Source organism: Protopterus annectens, chromosome 9.part0 (assembly GCF_019279795.1).
Source record: "Protopterus annectens isolate FY-2018-M chromosome 9.part0, PAN1.0, whole genome shotgun sequence".
Classification (NCBI taxonomy): domain Eukaryota; kingdom Metazoa; phylum Chordata; order Ceratodontiformes; family Protopteridae; genus Protopterus; species Protopterus annectens.
Window position 1 is genome coordinate 1,432,493,467 of NC_056743.1, and position 17,334 is coordinate 1,432,510,800.

The 17,334-nt window shown below is 39.4% G+C and overlaps 1 protein-coding gene across 1 annotated transcript in view; it reads right to left on the reverse strand.

The window, feature by feature from the left end:
• ARID5A (AT-rich interaction domain 5A) overlaps positions 1-17,334 on the reverse strand; it is a 484,004-nt gene that overhangs the window by 139,741 nt on the left and 326,929 nt on the right. The window contains exon 4 of the mRNA XM_044084394.1: positions 15,579-15,631. Coding sequence (XP_043940329.1) covers positions 15,579-15,631 — 53 coding nt within the window. The remainder of the gene's footprint in view (positions 1-15,578; positions 15,632-17,334) is intronic.

The window sequence follows — 17,334 nt, forward strand, 5'->3', positions numbered from 1 at the left end:
ACTAAAACCTACAACTCTTGCAGCCGATGAAATACCTGCATACCTTTTGAAAATAGCAGCTGACTCCTTATCTTACCCTATCTCAATCCTTATCAACCAGTCAATCGAAGAAGGCTATGTTCCTCAAATCTGGAAAATCTCCTACATCATACCACTACATAAAGGTGGTAGCTCATATGACTTTTCCAACTATCGGCCAATAGCCATTCTCTCTCCCTTATCCAAGCTCTTACAGAAATGTATCCACTCCCAGGTTCTCCAGTACTTAACCTCACATAATCTTCTTTCCCTCACTCAACATGGCTTCCGCCCTCACCACAGCACAACTACTGCTCTTCTGTCTTTTATAAATGAAGTTAACCAGCTCAGAAACAATAATAACTTTGTATCTGCTATTTCCTTGACCTTTCTAAAGCTTTCGACATGGTTTCACATCCCCTACTACTTGATGCCCTCTCTGCCCTATCTTTTGACTCCCCTACCATCTCATGGTTCAAAAGCTATCAGACAGACAGCAAGCTGCCCAATGGCAATCTGAGCTATCACCCCTCCTTCCTACCTCTATAGGTGTACCTCAGGAGTCAATACTTGGCCTGCTATTGTTCTCTGTTTTCACAAATAACCTACATACCTCCTCCAAACAAGCCACATTCATACAATACGCTTATGACTCAACACTTATCTGTGCAGCCCCATCTCTTACCCACCTAAACAAACTGGCCCAAGACTCCTTCTCTTCTGTAGAAGGCTGGATCTCTGACATCCAATTGATTCTCAACCCTAATAAAACAAAACTTCTCTTGTTTGCCCCCAATAAATCCAGATCCACTTCCCTAACCTTCTCAATTACATCTAGAAACGGCACAGTCATCTCTCCTACCACACATACAAAACTCTTAGGAGTTGAGATTGATAAAATCTGTACTTTGATATTCACATAGCTCAAACTATCCAGAAGGTCCACAAAAAATGGGTACTCTTTATAGACACAATAATTTTCTCACTGACAAGGCAAAAATCACCCTAGCCCAAAATCATCTCTTATCCACACTACTGTATGCTGCACCCATATTTACCCATATTAGAAAAACAGATCTCGACAATTTGAGGGATGTTACAACAGAATTGCTAAATTTGCAAACAATTCCCCTTTCAAAGCCCACCACTGCAAAGTACTTACTGACCTTCAATGGCTCGAATTCCCACAATTACTTAACTACCAACAGCTTATATGTGCTTTTAATATCCTAAACAACCCAAACAAAACTCCATCACTAAAATATCTACTAACCCACTACTCTTCTAATTGTTCTCTTAGATCTTCTAATAAACCTCTCCTTAACATCACCACTGCCAACAATACTGCCAGTAAAGCCTTATATTCCTACAAAATAGCTAAATACTGGAACACTCTCCCCTCTAGCATAACCAATACATCCACAAACTTCCACTTCAAATCACTACTCAAAGCACATCTTAGAAAAACCTGGATCTGCCCATGTATCACCTGACTATCCACCTTTTATCCACTGGCACTCCTCTCCATGTTTCTGTAACGTAACCATTTTTCTATCATGCAAACCAGATTAAAAGATATGTATGGTACTATGCTAGTCTTTATCAATAATTAATTCTACTATTGTTTGTTCATTGTATTATATAAAGTGTAATGTGTAGCTGTTAGCAAGAATTGTATTCTTTTCACATATTTGTAACTCTGGAGCTTTTCTCCTAGGGCCTCCACTGAAAATGGGCCTGTTCCAGTTGGACTATCCCGGTTAACAAATGTAAAATAAAATAAAAAAAAATAAAATATGATTTTAACAAAGCAGTCCACAGTCCCCCAAGAATATGATGGTATCCTTCATCAAGTCAATCATTGTTATGTTTGACAATACGTCATTGAACCATATCTGTCTGTCTATATATCTAGCTATGTCTATCTGTCTGTCTATCTATATATCTACGTATCTATAACTATATATCCATATCTATCTATCCATCTCTCTCTCTGTATCTATCTATCTGTCTCTCTATATATGGGTCCCCTTCAAAGGATCGAAATTGCACAACATCAAATCACTGATCTGTGAAGACCAGATGATCGAATTTGTGAAATATTGAACCTTGTGAATGGAGATTGTTGTACACTATGGAATGGGAAATTTACCATTCTCTTCACTGTAGTGTGTAGTGTGAACTTGGAGTTGGTATATTTAAGTAGCAGGGGGTGTGGGGGTGGAGGGGCGTTTGCCCCCTACAAAAACGTGAAATAATAAGTTTTCATGTTTTAGAATTGTTTTTTTTTTTTTTTAGGTTTGATATTTCACTACTTCAAACGCTGGTCTTCGATGATCAGAGGTTCGATGCTTTGAAGGGGACCCACAGATATATCTATCTATCTATCTATCTATAATATATATATATATATATATATATATATATATATATATCTTACACACACACACACACAGACTGCATTAACAAGTACTGTATGTGTGTGTGTATACTTATTGTATATGTATACACATATATATATATATATATATATATATATATATATATATATATATATATATATATATGTATGTGTCTATATATATCTATATATATATATATATATATACATATATATATATATATATATATATATATATACACACATATACACACACATATATTTATATATATATATATATATATATATATATATATATATATATATATATATATATATATATATATATATAGGGGTCTACTTTGTTTGATAGAAAACATATTGCACTGAAACTCATTTCGTCGAAGCCTCATTTCACTGAAAATTAATTGCCTGAGCACAATTCACTGAAAGCTCACTTCAGTGAAAACTCATTTGACTGAAACTCATTTTGGTATATGCCCTGTTCCCCACTGTAGTGCGATCCTGGAGTTAGTATATTTAGTAAGGGGGGTGTGTGGGGGGCATAGCCCCCCACCTATTTTAAATGTTGTAAACCATAGACATGGATTCTTACAAGTCAAATGAATAACTCTTTCCAGAAAATAATATATACCCCCCCCACCCCCCTAACTTTATATACTAACTCCAGGATTGCACTACAGTGGGGAACAGGGCATATACCTGTTTAGACAAAATGAGTTTCAGTCTGAGTTTTCAGTGAATTGTGCTGAGGGAATGCATTTTCAGTGAAATGAGGTTTCGACGAAATGAGTTTTCTATCAAACAAAGTAGACCCATATATATATATAGTTCCCCTTCATATGATCGAATTTCTCTAAACTCGAAAGTCATAAATTCGAAACCAGAATCTCGAATTTAGAGAAACTCGAATATATGAAAGGGGCAAAATGTTTTTGCAGGGGGGATTCGCCCCCCTGCACCCTCCACACCCTCCCTACTTAAATATACCTACTCCGAGATCACACTATAGTGAAGGAAAGGGAAATCTCCCATTCCGCGCTATACGCGTAAGCGCAAAATGGAAGATTTTCCATTCCTCCACTATAGTGCGGTCATGGAACGTTCACATTTAAACTGCTAGGGTACAGGGGGACCTGGCCTCCTGCAATAAGGTAAGTTAACTTTTTATTTTTTTAAAACCTAAGGCTCCCATTCGCAATTTCGAGTGAATGGAAGTTCGAGATTCTGGTCTCGTGATTATGAATTTCGAGCTTCCATCTATTCGATCTTGAGGGATACAGCACAATTTATTGGGTCTTTGTCTGAATATTTGACGGTGATGAATGAGAAGAAGTATATGTTTGTTACATTGGATGTAAATAATCTTTTTACAGTGATAGACAATGCTTATGGAATAAAAGCGATTGAGAGTATATTGAGGAATAAAACTCAATATAATACTGACACTATTCAAAGAATTTGTAAATTGTTGAACATTGTGTTGGAATATAATGTATTTATGTGTCAGGGGATTTACTATAGACAACAGCAGGGTGTTGCCATGGGCACACCTTGTGCGAACTCATATGCCAACTTGGTGTTGGCATATTGGGAGGACAGTACCATATTTGAAGTTACTCATGCATGGTCCGACAATTTACGTCTTTATGTACGTTTTGTGGACGATATTTTCTTTTTATGGGATGGTACGGAACAGGAATTAAAGGCCTTTATAATGTATTTAGAAGGGAGTTCTGAATTTTTTAGATTTTCAGTTAAATATTCTGAAGTTTCATTAGATTTTTTGGATGTAAGACTAACCAAAAGATATGGATGTGATGTAGAGACATCACTGTATTGAAAAACTTGCTGGCGCAATAGCCTGCTTACTTATGATAGTATGCACCCGCTTCACACCTTTGACAATATTGTCAAGGGACAGGTTTGTAGGATTTCAAGACTCTGCAGTGCGGATAGTAAATTCCAGGAAGAAGTGGATTATTTTCAAAATAATTTGATACACAGGGGATATAAGCGTGATAGGACAGAACCTCTAATTAAACATAGTAAGATCAAATGCAACAGTACAGCCAAACCCTGGTTATATAAAGAGACTGGAGATATAATCGGTAAACAGAAAAATCCATCTGTCGGCAAAGAATATGGTGCTAACTTATAGCAGCGATGTGGGCAATATACGTGAGATCATTAAACATCATTGGCAGGTACTGCACACTGATCCTAAACTGAAAGAGATTTTGGATTTTACACCTAATTTTGCATTTAGAACAAAACAGGAGTTTGAAAGATATACTTTGTAAAGAACCTAAAAACTGTTTAAAAGGTGTCCCTAGTATTAACAAGAAGGGTACATATCCGTGCTATCACTGCAAAGCATGTCAGTATATTTTACAGAAGCAGACATTTATGCATCCAAGGACAGACAAACACTATATATTTAGGTGTTATGCTGACTGTAGGACAGCTAATTTAGTACACATAGCAGTCTGTCAGAAATGTGAAGTATATTATGTGGGAAAAAACAATAATATGGTTAAGACAAGGATATTTCAGCATCTGAGAGATATAAAACATTGCAATGAACACAATGCACTGGCACAACATGTAAAAATGAATATGGATCATACATTTTATTTATGGCAATACAGGTGATTACTCCTAATGTCATGGGTGGTAATTGGTTCAATGAAACGGAATGTGCTGAGACTAGATGGATTGTTAGACTAGGGGCAGATAAGCCACCAGGTATAAATGCTATTGTACCTTTAAAACCCATCCTTAAGAAAAGGAGGGTAAAATACTGAAAGTTGATTGGTTGTCATGGATTTTAAATATGGTATCTGAAAGCGCATATGGAAGATTTTATCATTGGTTTTATTGAATAAAAGTTTTGACCAGCTCTACGTGGAGTTCTCTGCTTTACTGTATTTTTTGGGACTGTGCTTGTGTTAGGCAGGGCAACTTTGGTGTAAATAGACTTTTGTTTGTTACTACTATCTATTCGATCTTGTGAAGGGGAACTATATATATATATATATATATATATATATATATATATATATATATATATATACATACACACACACACACACACACACACACACACACACACACACACACACACACACACACACCACATAAACATGTAGTCACACAAAAGCACACACTGTGTAGATGTGTATATATTATGGTATATATATATATATATATATATATATATATATATATATATATACATATATATATATATATATATATATATATATATATATATATATATATATATATATATATAAAACCCAGCCACTCGGGATGCACAAGCCAGTGCATTTCTTTGTGCCAGTCACAAGCCCAGATAAATGGGGAGGGTTGCGTCAGGAAGGGCATCCGGCGTAAAACTTCACCAAATAATTTTCATGCAGACACCAATAAACATTTTTATACTGGATTGGTCGAGGCCCAGGTTAACAACGACCGCCACCAGTACTGTTAGCCTACAGTGTGCTGGTGGAAATTGGGCTACTGTTGGCCGAAGGAGGAGAAGAGGCAGAAGACATGGCTGAAGGCAGGAAGAGAGGAGAAAGGCTAGGACTGTGGTAGTGAGTGTCGGAGCTTTGAATGTTGGCAGTATGACTGGTATAGGGAGACAGCTAGCTGATATGATGGACAGAAGGAAGGTTGGTATATTGTGTGTGCAAGAGACCAGATGGAAGGGGAGTAAGGCTAGGTGTATTGGAGGTGGGTTCAAATTGTTTTATCATGGTGTGGATGAGAGGAGAAATGGCGTAGGAGTTATTCTGAAGGAACAGTATGCTAAGAGTGTTTTGGAGGTGAAAAGAGTGTCAGATAGAGTGATGTTTATGAAGCTGGAAAGTGATGGTGTAATGATGAATGTTGTTAGTGCATATGCTCCCCAAGTTGGGTGTGCAATGGATGAGAAAAATTTTGGAGTGAATTGGATGAAGTGGTGATGACTGTACCCAAGGGTGAGAGAGTGGTGATTGGAGCAGATTTCAATGGGCATGTTGGTGAAGGGAACAGAGGGGATGAGGAAGTGATGGGTAGGTATGGTGTTAAACAAAGGAATGCAGAAGGTCAGATGGTAGTGGATTTTGCGAAAAGGATGGACATGGCTGTGGTGAATACATATTTTAACAAGAGGGAGGAGCATAGGGTGACATACAAGAGTGGAGGAAGATGCACACAGGTGGATTATATCTTATGCAGGAGGGCCAGTTTGAAGGAGATTGGAGACTGTAAAGTGGTGACTGGAGAGAGTGTTGTTAGGCAGCATACGATGGTGGTTTGTAGGATGACGTTGGTGATCAAGAGGAGGAGGAGGAGGAGTGTGAGGGCAGCACCAAGGATCAAATGGTGGAAATTGAAAAAGGGTAATTGTGAGGTGGAGTTCAGGGATGAGTTAAAGCAGGCACTGGGTGGCAGTGAAGAGGTACCACATAGCTGGGTAACTACAGCAGAGCTAGCAAGGGAGATGGCTAGAAAGGTGTTTGGTATCACATCTGGACAGAGGAAGGATGACAAGGAGACATGTTGGTGGAATGAGGAAGTACAGGAGAGTATATAGAGAAAGAGGTTGGCAAAGAAGAAGTGGGACTGTCAGAGAGATGAAGAAAATAGACAGGAGTATAAGGAGATGAGGTGCATGGCAAGGAGAGAGGCAGCGAAGGCTAAGGATAAGGCATATGAAGAGTTGTATGAAAGGTTGGACACTAAGGAGGGAGAAAAGGACCTGTACCGATTGGCTAGACAGAGGGACCAAGCTAGGAAAGATGAGCAGCAGGTAAAGGTGATAAAGGATAATGAGGGAAACATACTCACAAGCGAGGAGAGTGTGTTGAGGAGATGGAAAGAGTACTTTGAGGGGTTGATGAATGAAGAGAATGAGAGGGAGAGAAGGTTGGATGATGTAGGGATAGTGAATCATGAAGTACAATGGATTAGCAAGGAGGAAGTAAGGATAGCTATGAAGAGAATGAAGAATGGAAAGGCTGTTGGCCCAGATGACATACCTGTGGAAGCATGGAGGTGTTTAGGTGAAATGGCAGTGGAGTTTTTAACCAGATTGTTTAATGAAATCTTGAAAAGTGATAGGATGCCTGAGGAATGGAGAAAAAGTATTTTGGTACCGATTTGTAAGAATAAGGGTGATGTGCAGAGCTGTAGTAACTACAGAGGGATTAAATTGATCAGTCACAGCATGAAGTTATGGGAAAGAGTAGTGGAAGCAAGGTTAAGAAGGGACGTCATGATTAGTGATCAGCAGTATGGTTTCATGCTGGGAAAGAGCACTACAGATGCGATCTTTGCTCTGTGAGTGTTGATGGAGAAGTACAGAGAATGTCAGAAGGAGTTGCATTGTGTTTTTGTAGACTTAGAGAAAGCATATGACAGGGTGCCTAGAGAGGAGTTGTGGTATTGTACGAGGAAGTCAGGAGTGTCAGAAAAGTATGTAAGAGTGGTACAGGATATGTAAGAGGGTAGTGGGATAGCGGTGAGGTCTGCGGTGGGAGTGACGGATGTGTTTAAGGTGGAGGTGGGGTTACATCAAGGATCAGCTATGAGCCCTTTCTTATTTGCAATGGTGATGGACAGGTTGACCGACGAGATCAGACAGGAGTCCCAGTGGACTATGATGTTTGCAGAGGACATTGTGATCTGTAGTGAGAGTAGAGAACAGGTGGAGGAGACCCTGGAGGGATGGAGATATGCTCTAGAGAGAAGAGGAATGAAGGTCAGCAGGACTAAGACAGAATATATGTGTGTGAATGAGAGGGAGGATAGAGGAATGGTGAGGATGCAAGGAGTAGAGGTGGCAAAGGTGGTTGAGTTTAAATACTTGGGGTCAATAGTTCGCAGTAACGGTGAGTGTGGAAGAGAGGTGAAGAAGAGAGTACAGGCAGGATGGAGTGGGTGGAGAAGAGTGTCAGGAGTGATTTGTGACAGACGAGTACCTGTAAGAGTGAAAGGGAAGGTCTACAAGAGGGTAGTGAGACCAGCTATGTTATATGGGTTGGAGACAGTAGCATTGACAAAAAGGCAGGAGTTAGAGCTGGATATGGCAGAGTTAAAGATGTTAAGATTTGCACTGGGTGTGACAAGGGTGGACAGGATTAGGAATAAGTATATTTGAGGGTCAGCCCAGGTTGGAAGGTTTGGAGACAAAACCAGAGAGGCACGATTACGTTGGTTTGGACATGTGCTGAGGAGGGATGCTGAGTATATTGGGAAAAAGATGCTAAGGATGAAGCTACCAGGTAACAGGAAAAGAGGAAAGCCTAAGATAAGGTTTATGGATGTGGTGAGAGAGGACATGCAGGTGGTTGGTGTGACAGAGCAAGATGCAGAGGACAGGAAGAAATGGAAACAGGTGATCTGCTGTGGCGACCCCTAACGGGAACAGCCGGAAGAAGATGATGATATATATATATATATATATATATATATATATATATATATATATATATATATATATATATATATATATATATATATATATATATATATATATATATATATATATATATATATGTATATGTAGCAAATGTTCAAAAAGCTGTATGTCATTGTCATATGGTCCAGACCATATCATCGACTTTCTGAAAATCTTGAACAGTGTAAAAATTAAATTTGACATGAATCACCTCTTTTCAAGTAAAAAGTTTGACACAGATCTGCCTCTATGGCCCTTAAACATTCTAAACAGTCTTCTTGGTGTTGCCAGCAGCAAAGGAGCATATCTTTCTTTTTAAGGCATCTAGAATGGCCTTATCAAGGTCACAGAACTGTGTGTATGTGTGTGTGTGTGTATGTTGGGGGTATTCATAACAGTAAGTGGTAAAAAAACACACAGAAGATTCCTAAGCAATTTATAGATGTTGCCAAACTCAAGTAAATGTTTGTATACACAGCTGTGTACCTGGAAGTATCCAGTTACACAACATGTATGTAAACATAGTTGTAACATTCATGATTCACAAGCATGTGGGTCATGGAACACACTGTTTTTTGCAGGCAGAAATTTAAATTGGTGGAATTGTGGACCAACTGCACCAAGCCCATAAATAATGTCCCTGACTGCACTGCACAGCTGACACTGCACAGGAGTATACGTTCCTGTGCAGCAACATAAGCAGAAAACATTAATACTACGCATAAATAAAACAACTAAGTGCCACATAACTAAAATACTATATAAAGTGCCACATCAGTAACCTTGTAGAGAACACACTCACCTCAGCAACACATCAGCACAGCCAAGCCCTATGGTCCCACACAATGAGTGAAATAATAGATGACATTCTCATGGGAGCTAGTAAAGCACAGATCCCTTCATTTAAATAACATGTAAATCACTGAAGTTCCACAGTTATGTCATTACATACCTAGATCTTTATGAAGTGTACACTGTCACGTCTGCAGAGTAGAACCCTGAACTAGGTCCTGGTGTATTTGACCACACTGCATTTCACTTGAATTCCTGTTTGTTATTACAGGTTTCTTCTCCTTTCAAAAGCATATGTTTTCACTGTGCTGTGTAAACTATGTGGAATTTTCCATGCTGAAATCTGCACTGTAAATATGCTCTGTCAGTTCCATAACCAAAAAAATGAATAAAACAACAAAGTGATTACACATAGAAGAAATATTAAGAAGTATGGGATCCGTATGTTGCTGTTATTGGATATATCACTTTTGTTACCATCATACAAGAAGTAATAATTAAAATAATAGTCTATGGAGCAGGAAGCTACTGTTTAAAAACTTATGAAAGCTATCTGTAAACACTAAGACCTTGTATAAGATGCCTAAGCCCAGTATCCCTACTCTTGACCTTTTAGTTAGAAGCAGCAGTATTAAATGGTCAGACATAAGAAAAGGGAGTGTATCCTGAATTAGCTGTCAGCTGAAACAAAAACAGTTCATAGTTCATAAGTGTTTACTAGGCTAATGGCCACAAGGGTCTTTTTAAGCCTAGCCATGCACCCCAAATCTCTGAAAAGTTCTGATACCCTTGATAACTAAGCAACGGCTTGGGAGATGAACCATTTACAGATTGCCTGTGTCCCTTAGAGACATAGGTGCCAAACCAGGGATGAATTTCCTGTTCCCAATCCAATTGTCCAAGTTGCACTTGAATTGGTTTAGGGAGGAACTCTGAGTCACATTGATGGGGAGCCTATTCCAGAAATGGTGTAATCTCTGGGATACAAACCTGTCTCTCCAGCAAGTCTGATTTATATCACAGGCAAGGTTCAAGTCCCTATAACAGGTAATTCTGGTGCTGTTTGTTTTGCGGATATGCAGGCAGTCCATCAGAGTGGGGTCTGACAATGCTCTGTATGTCAGGCATAGATCTCCCCTCAAAAGCCTGTAGGAACACAGAATACAGCGACAGAGCCTTGAGACAGTCTGCATAGGACATTTTACTTAAGCCCTGTATTCTTTAAATGGGGAACCTCTGTGGACCTTCCATTTGTTAGATATGTCTGGTTAGGTACATAACAAAGGAGTCATTGTACTCAATGATAGGTCTGATGAATGCAGAATACAGTGGAACAATGACTTTCTTGGACTTAGATGCTATATCTTTGTTTTTGATTTGCACAACACAGAATGATTTCCTCACTACTGCAGACACGTGATGGTCAAAGGCTAGATTACTATCTGTGTGTGTCCCTAAGTCCTTGACTACTGGGTCAACTCTAAGAGGTGCGTCGTCAATATGATAATTACCGAGGTGGCTTGCCGAAGGATACTATCATGCATTTCTTGGCAATTAGTTTTATTCCATGGATCTGACACCAGTTGTTTGTTTGTGTCAGCCCCTCCTGGAGAACATTTGTGTCAGTGTGTGTGATTCAATGACAGCTCCTAATTTGCAATCATCTGCAAATTTAGTCAGCCGGAGACCAGTGACATTGGCTTTGACTTCAGAGAAGTAAATGCCAAAAAGCAGCGGTCCATGGACTGATCCCTGAGGGGCTCCACTTATGACTGGCCTCTTTGTAGAGGTGGACTCCCCAATTCTAATTTCCTAGGTCCTGTCTGAGCCAGCTGGCTATCCACCAGATATTGTAGCAAAGTGGAGAAACAAGTTTATAACTGAAGGCTTAAGTGCAGGCCTTGGACATGAACATGATCCCTGACCATAGCACATGTTCTGCATGCCTGTCTGTGTGCAATCCACCTCCACTGCTAAACTGGTGGACTGCTCACCAGCCACATACTGCAAATTCCATTTATGGTGCTCTCACTATGATAACAAGTATGGTGGCCCATCTCATTACTGTCAAAAGAAAAAGTTGTTTGAATTCTTCTTATACATATCCTTCCAAGGTTCTTTGAGAATCGGACAATTCACTAATCTTTTCTGGTTAAAGAAGCAAGGTAGCAGCATTACAATTAATGATGGATACATATTCCCTATTCTTGATAGTCCTACAACTTGTAAGAGTGTAAAAGCACATTAGCAACTTCCAAACGCTTGACCCCACACAGTTTGGTTTTGATAAAAGGGAGATCATGCCTGTTAAACTTGGTTGACTTCTTCGAAACAGTCACCAAAGCCACTGAAGAGGGGAAGACAGTGCACACTGCCTACCGTGACCTAGCCAAAGCCTTCGACACTATTCCGACTCGGGCATAATGGATAAACTCTTCCAGCTAGGCATCAACATATATATTACCACACGGGTAACTAAATGGCTCACTGATAGAACCCACTCAGTCAAAATAGGGGAAGCCACCTCTTGTAGTAGACCCCAAGGATCAGTCTTGGGGCTTCTACTATTTGGGATATAATTTTCTAAGGTGCAACCAAAACCAGTGGTCTGTGGCTAACCAATTTTGCAGATGACTGCAAGTTGGGTGCTGTCTTAAATTCCCCTAGTGATGTGAACATCCTCCAAGAGGGTCTTACCCAAACTAATGACTGGTGCCAGAAGCAAGGCCTCAAACTAAATGTCAAGAAATGCATCATTATCCCCTTTGGGGAAAATGGTGTCCCCATTAATTATCACATTAATAACAACATACTAAGCATGCACTCAGTTTTGAGGGACTTGGGCACCCAGGCTGATAGCAACCTGACTTTTGACCACCACATTGCCTCCGTTGTAGGGAAGGCTTTCTACATGGCCCACCTCATAAATAAGGGTATTTCATCCAGGAACAAGGAAGTTGTAACATCCCTGTACAGACCCATTATGGACTACAATGCCCCTTTCGGCATGTACCTTGCCAAGCAACTGGAGAGACCACAGAGGTTCCTGACCAGGAAAATCCAGGGTCTCAAACAACTATCCTATATAGGCTAAAAGCCCTGTCCCCTCTACTCAGTCTCGTGCAGACTGCTCAGAGGTGACCTGTCTCTGGCATACAAGGCCATCTCAGACCTAGCCTTGATGGAGTTGCTGCATATCCGTAAGTCAAACTCCACTCGTGCAACCGCACACAAGGCCTCAACCTGGTTTGTGACATTAACAGAACTTGCTGGCGGGATAGATTTGTGCCCCAAGAGTCCCCCATCTGTGGAATAGACTCCCTCTCCAAGTCAAACAGAGTACCTCACTACCCCTCTTTATGAGGAATCTGGACAACTGGATGGGAAACAGAAAATATACACCCCTGGAATCTCAACTGTGTCCCTGCTGGACAGGGGAAAGAGGTGCTGACTTTGTGGAACATGGGCAAAATTCTAGGTTAGGCTTATAAGAGCCTTCGGGCCAATAGCCTATTATCGTCCTGTCAACCTAAACGCTAACGTGATTCAGGCTTGGGAGTAATAATGGAAAACATTTATTACTTTTAAATACTTAAAATGAAATACATTAAAGGGTACCAATAAATGTGCTAGGCTATAAAGCTGATACCAATGTTTGAATTCCATCAACCACCAAATGCATGCTGTGTAACCGACTGTCTACAAGGAACACAATTTCTTTGGCACTACCATGCTGGTCTGGAAAAAGTGACATCTAGTCTCATGAGCCTTCCCAATTAACAATGCCAAAACAGACAAACATGGTGCACTTGCATACTTACTACAAAGTCTTCTTTAGGTTTCTGGCACTAAGAAACCACACAGTAGTTTCGACAAGTCTCAAAAAGACCCCTGGGGTTATTATTGTACTTGTACTTTATGCAACATATGTTTCTGTTTTTATACTTAACACCTGTCTGAAACCTTTCTCCCAGGCCTCTGCTGAAAAAGGAACTTGTACCAAGATGGATTTTCCTGGTAAACAAAAGCAATAATTAAGTAAATATAAAATAATACATGATTATTAAAGCTCTGTTCCAGGGAAACATCATTTACATCTAGAAATCTGCAGGGCCTGTTGACTCATGCTTTCATGTAGAGAAACTAAGAAAAACTACCAAACCAGAAGCTAGTTCACAAAACCATATCATGAAAATAAGCAACTGTAACAGTTTGGTTGTTTTAACCTTGTACACTCATCAAAACCTGCTTAAGAAAGAACCTTACAGGTTCAGTAGTTGAATATATTTTTTTCAGACCAGCTCAAATGTCATTCCATTTTACATATGTGAAGGGGAAATACTGGATAAGATATAAAACTGAGCAGCTGTTATTGCACAGTCTGTTCTTACAATTCAGAAAGAAAACAAGGGATTTAATAACTTGTTTCAGACAATAAGCTAAAACTCTTACACTCACACATGTATGGAGTATTTTAGTATTCAACCCTTCATACCAAATTACTTCTCAGTTTATTTGATTGAAACATTTCATGAACATATCTGTGTGTGTTTGCGTGTGTGTGTGTGTTGGGGCTGTCACATAATGCTTTCATTACAATTATTTTCATCAGTGGCTGATCTGTGGGCTGTTCCTCAGAAAAAGATATAGCTTACCATTCCATACAGGTGCAATTAATGCCTGCCCCAATCTGCATACACTGACACACCAAACAATGTTAAAAGCAATGGTGATACATGGTACATTCCAGGTGATACTCTAATTTTTAAAAACACACATTTTAGCACATCACTCTGCTGCTGGTTGATTACTGTTATGTCTCGTCATCAAGGCAGCATCGTGGCTCAGTGGTTAAGATCTCCACCTGAAGGCTCCAGAGATTGGGGTTCAGTACTGATGGCCATACCTACTCGACAATTTAAACACTTAAGATAGAGGATTCTACTCCCTCCACAGTGTATAAGTCAATAAACCACTCTGTGACTAACAGTTTATTTTATTTTGAGCAGACTGGGGTGGTATACGTAAATAGAAAGAAGCTCAGGTCCACTGCTAGAATTTCTGAAATGAAACTCTGATCAAAAGCCACAAATTTCATCATGTTTTCCCCTCAAGCACTGCTCAGCTAAATGTTTTGGTAGATGAAGTGCTCTAGCATAAAGACTTAATAATTGAAAGGGTTTAAAGACTAACTGCCGGATGCTCAAGAATATATAAGTAATTAAATGTTTTTAAATATGGAAATATATTTTAAATGTTTTGAGTGGGAATGGGGGGGGGGGCAGGACCACCACAACAGCAATTAATTTTACAAGGACTTCTGTATTTAAATATTAAGCACAAAGAAAAACCAATTACAGAGACAGCAAAACTATGTTTCAGCCTACAAATTGCTCCTTAAACATGCCAGAGCAAACCTATTTATGTACAATAATAACCACCATACCGTGTGTCCTTAAATTTAACTGTTTTGGGAATGTAATATCCTCCACCATCTGTTAATGCTCTAACATAAACCATCAACTTTCCACCATCACTATAACATTTATCGGCATCCAGAGCTGAAATAGTAAATATGAGTGCTGACCACTAAGATACAGTTTACAACATACTTAAAGGCTTGCCATCTCTAACAAAAGAGAAACATTTTTACTGCACCTAATTTTCCTACAGCTTATCACAGGTAAATAGCTGATGCTGATGGTCAGATTTGTTTTTGTGGGTAGTTACTACAGCATGCTGAAAATAAGAGACAACACAAAACTGGTCTGCTCTCTAAACTTATGAAAACTGAAAAATCAGATTGAGAGTTTTAGACCAAAATATATATACTACAGGAATAAATACTGTGCTGAAAAAACTTTTGTTATATGAAACCAGGTACTTTTTTCTTCATTTTCATATTGCACTTACCAGCTCATATCCTCCTTGCATCTCCACTGCCTTGTAGATCTTCCACAGGTTAACTACAGAAAAACAACAATATCAAGAAATGGCAGAAAGTCCCTCAACCCACATGTAAAGAAGCAAACACGAGTTCTGTTAAAATATACATGCACACACACACACACACACACACACACACACACACACACACACACACACACACACACACACAAAGGAAATAACTAAAAATAGCTTGATGTACCAAGTATAATCAGCATAAACTAGACACATTCTCACGTCTTCAAAGTAAAACTCAGAATTAGGTGTCTAAATGAGTGCACAGAATTAAGGCTATGTACTGTTAGTAAGCTGAAATCCTGCACATGTTTCTCTCAGTGCCCATCTGTTTGCTTTTTAAATTATATAATTTTGGGGGGTTTCTAATAGTGGGGCAGGAATAGACCCCATTCCTAAGTAAGGGTATGATTAGAGTTCATGAAATTAGTATTGCGACTGCTTTTGATGTTAGCCAAGAGTGCTCTTCTCAGTACCTGCGCACAGTACCCCAAACTGCCTCCTTCTGCAGTTGATACAGGGTTACATATATTGATAACATATTTAAATACAGTTATAAATTCTTTTTATTAGTCCTGTTGCTGCTACTACTATTGGAACTGTCTGGGTATTTCTATTCCACATTACTCTCTCTTCTACTTGCAAATCCTGGTATTTTGTCACTGCAGTTGCTGGGTGTAGCAATGTCTTTTTTGGAACACTAACTGTTTTTCTTGCATCCTCTTTTTTCAACAGATGGTACTGGGTGATCCCATATGATAACTTCACTATCAATAATGCTTTGTGGTTCATGTTTCCAATGCTTCGCAGCCACTTTTATAATATAGTTATTGCACACTCTACAAAGCAACAGTCTTGCCACTTTCTTGTGCCTTTCAGTATTCAGACCCTAAGCTATGAATATATCATTTAAACAGACAAAGCTCCTGAGTTGCCAGTGAAAAGAGGTGCTTTTGTTGAGTGGGTTTACCTAGTTAACAATTAAATAAAACGAACAAAATAAATTATCCAGGAGCTACTTCCTGCCATGTACAGCAAGCATCAATTTGGTGAGTGAGTCGGTAGTCAGCACCGGAAGAAGCCCAGATTCATTAACCAAGGTGTTGGAGGTTTGAGCAGGCTGGGGGATTATCAACCAGCTACTAGTTATCTCTCTTGTCTTGGGGGGGGGGGTAATGAATGGCCCCTCCCATTAGATCCAGGGGTATAACAGCAATAACAGCAAACAGTCTACAACAAGTAAATTATGTGTAGATCTGACCCTGGATTTGGGAGCACATATAGTGGATCACTATACAATGTGCAACAAAGTCAAATAAGCACCCTAGACTCCAGTGTATGGTAGCATAAGTCCCAGCCATCTCAACTCCCACCAGAGGTACAACCCATGCAAAAAAATAAAATAAGAGCAATTATGTGATGTGTGTCTGGTACTGAATATCTGTGGTCAGTGGAGTAGCAGTGAACCAAAGAACAAATAATCACAGTAGAGAGTGATATTAACTAAACTGCTAAGTATGTATACTGAAGACAGAAGTCAGTTTCTCTTGAGATATTTCTACAGTCTGACCTTGCAACAGTAATGTCAGTGGCTCAACAGGTAGCACACTCACCTTTGGTGCAGAAGGCTATGGGATTTACTTCCACACCAAGTAGACTGATCGCTGACACTGCTGTGCAGTAGAAGGGGGTGCTGCACTCCTGAGTG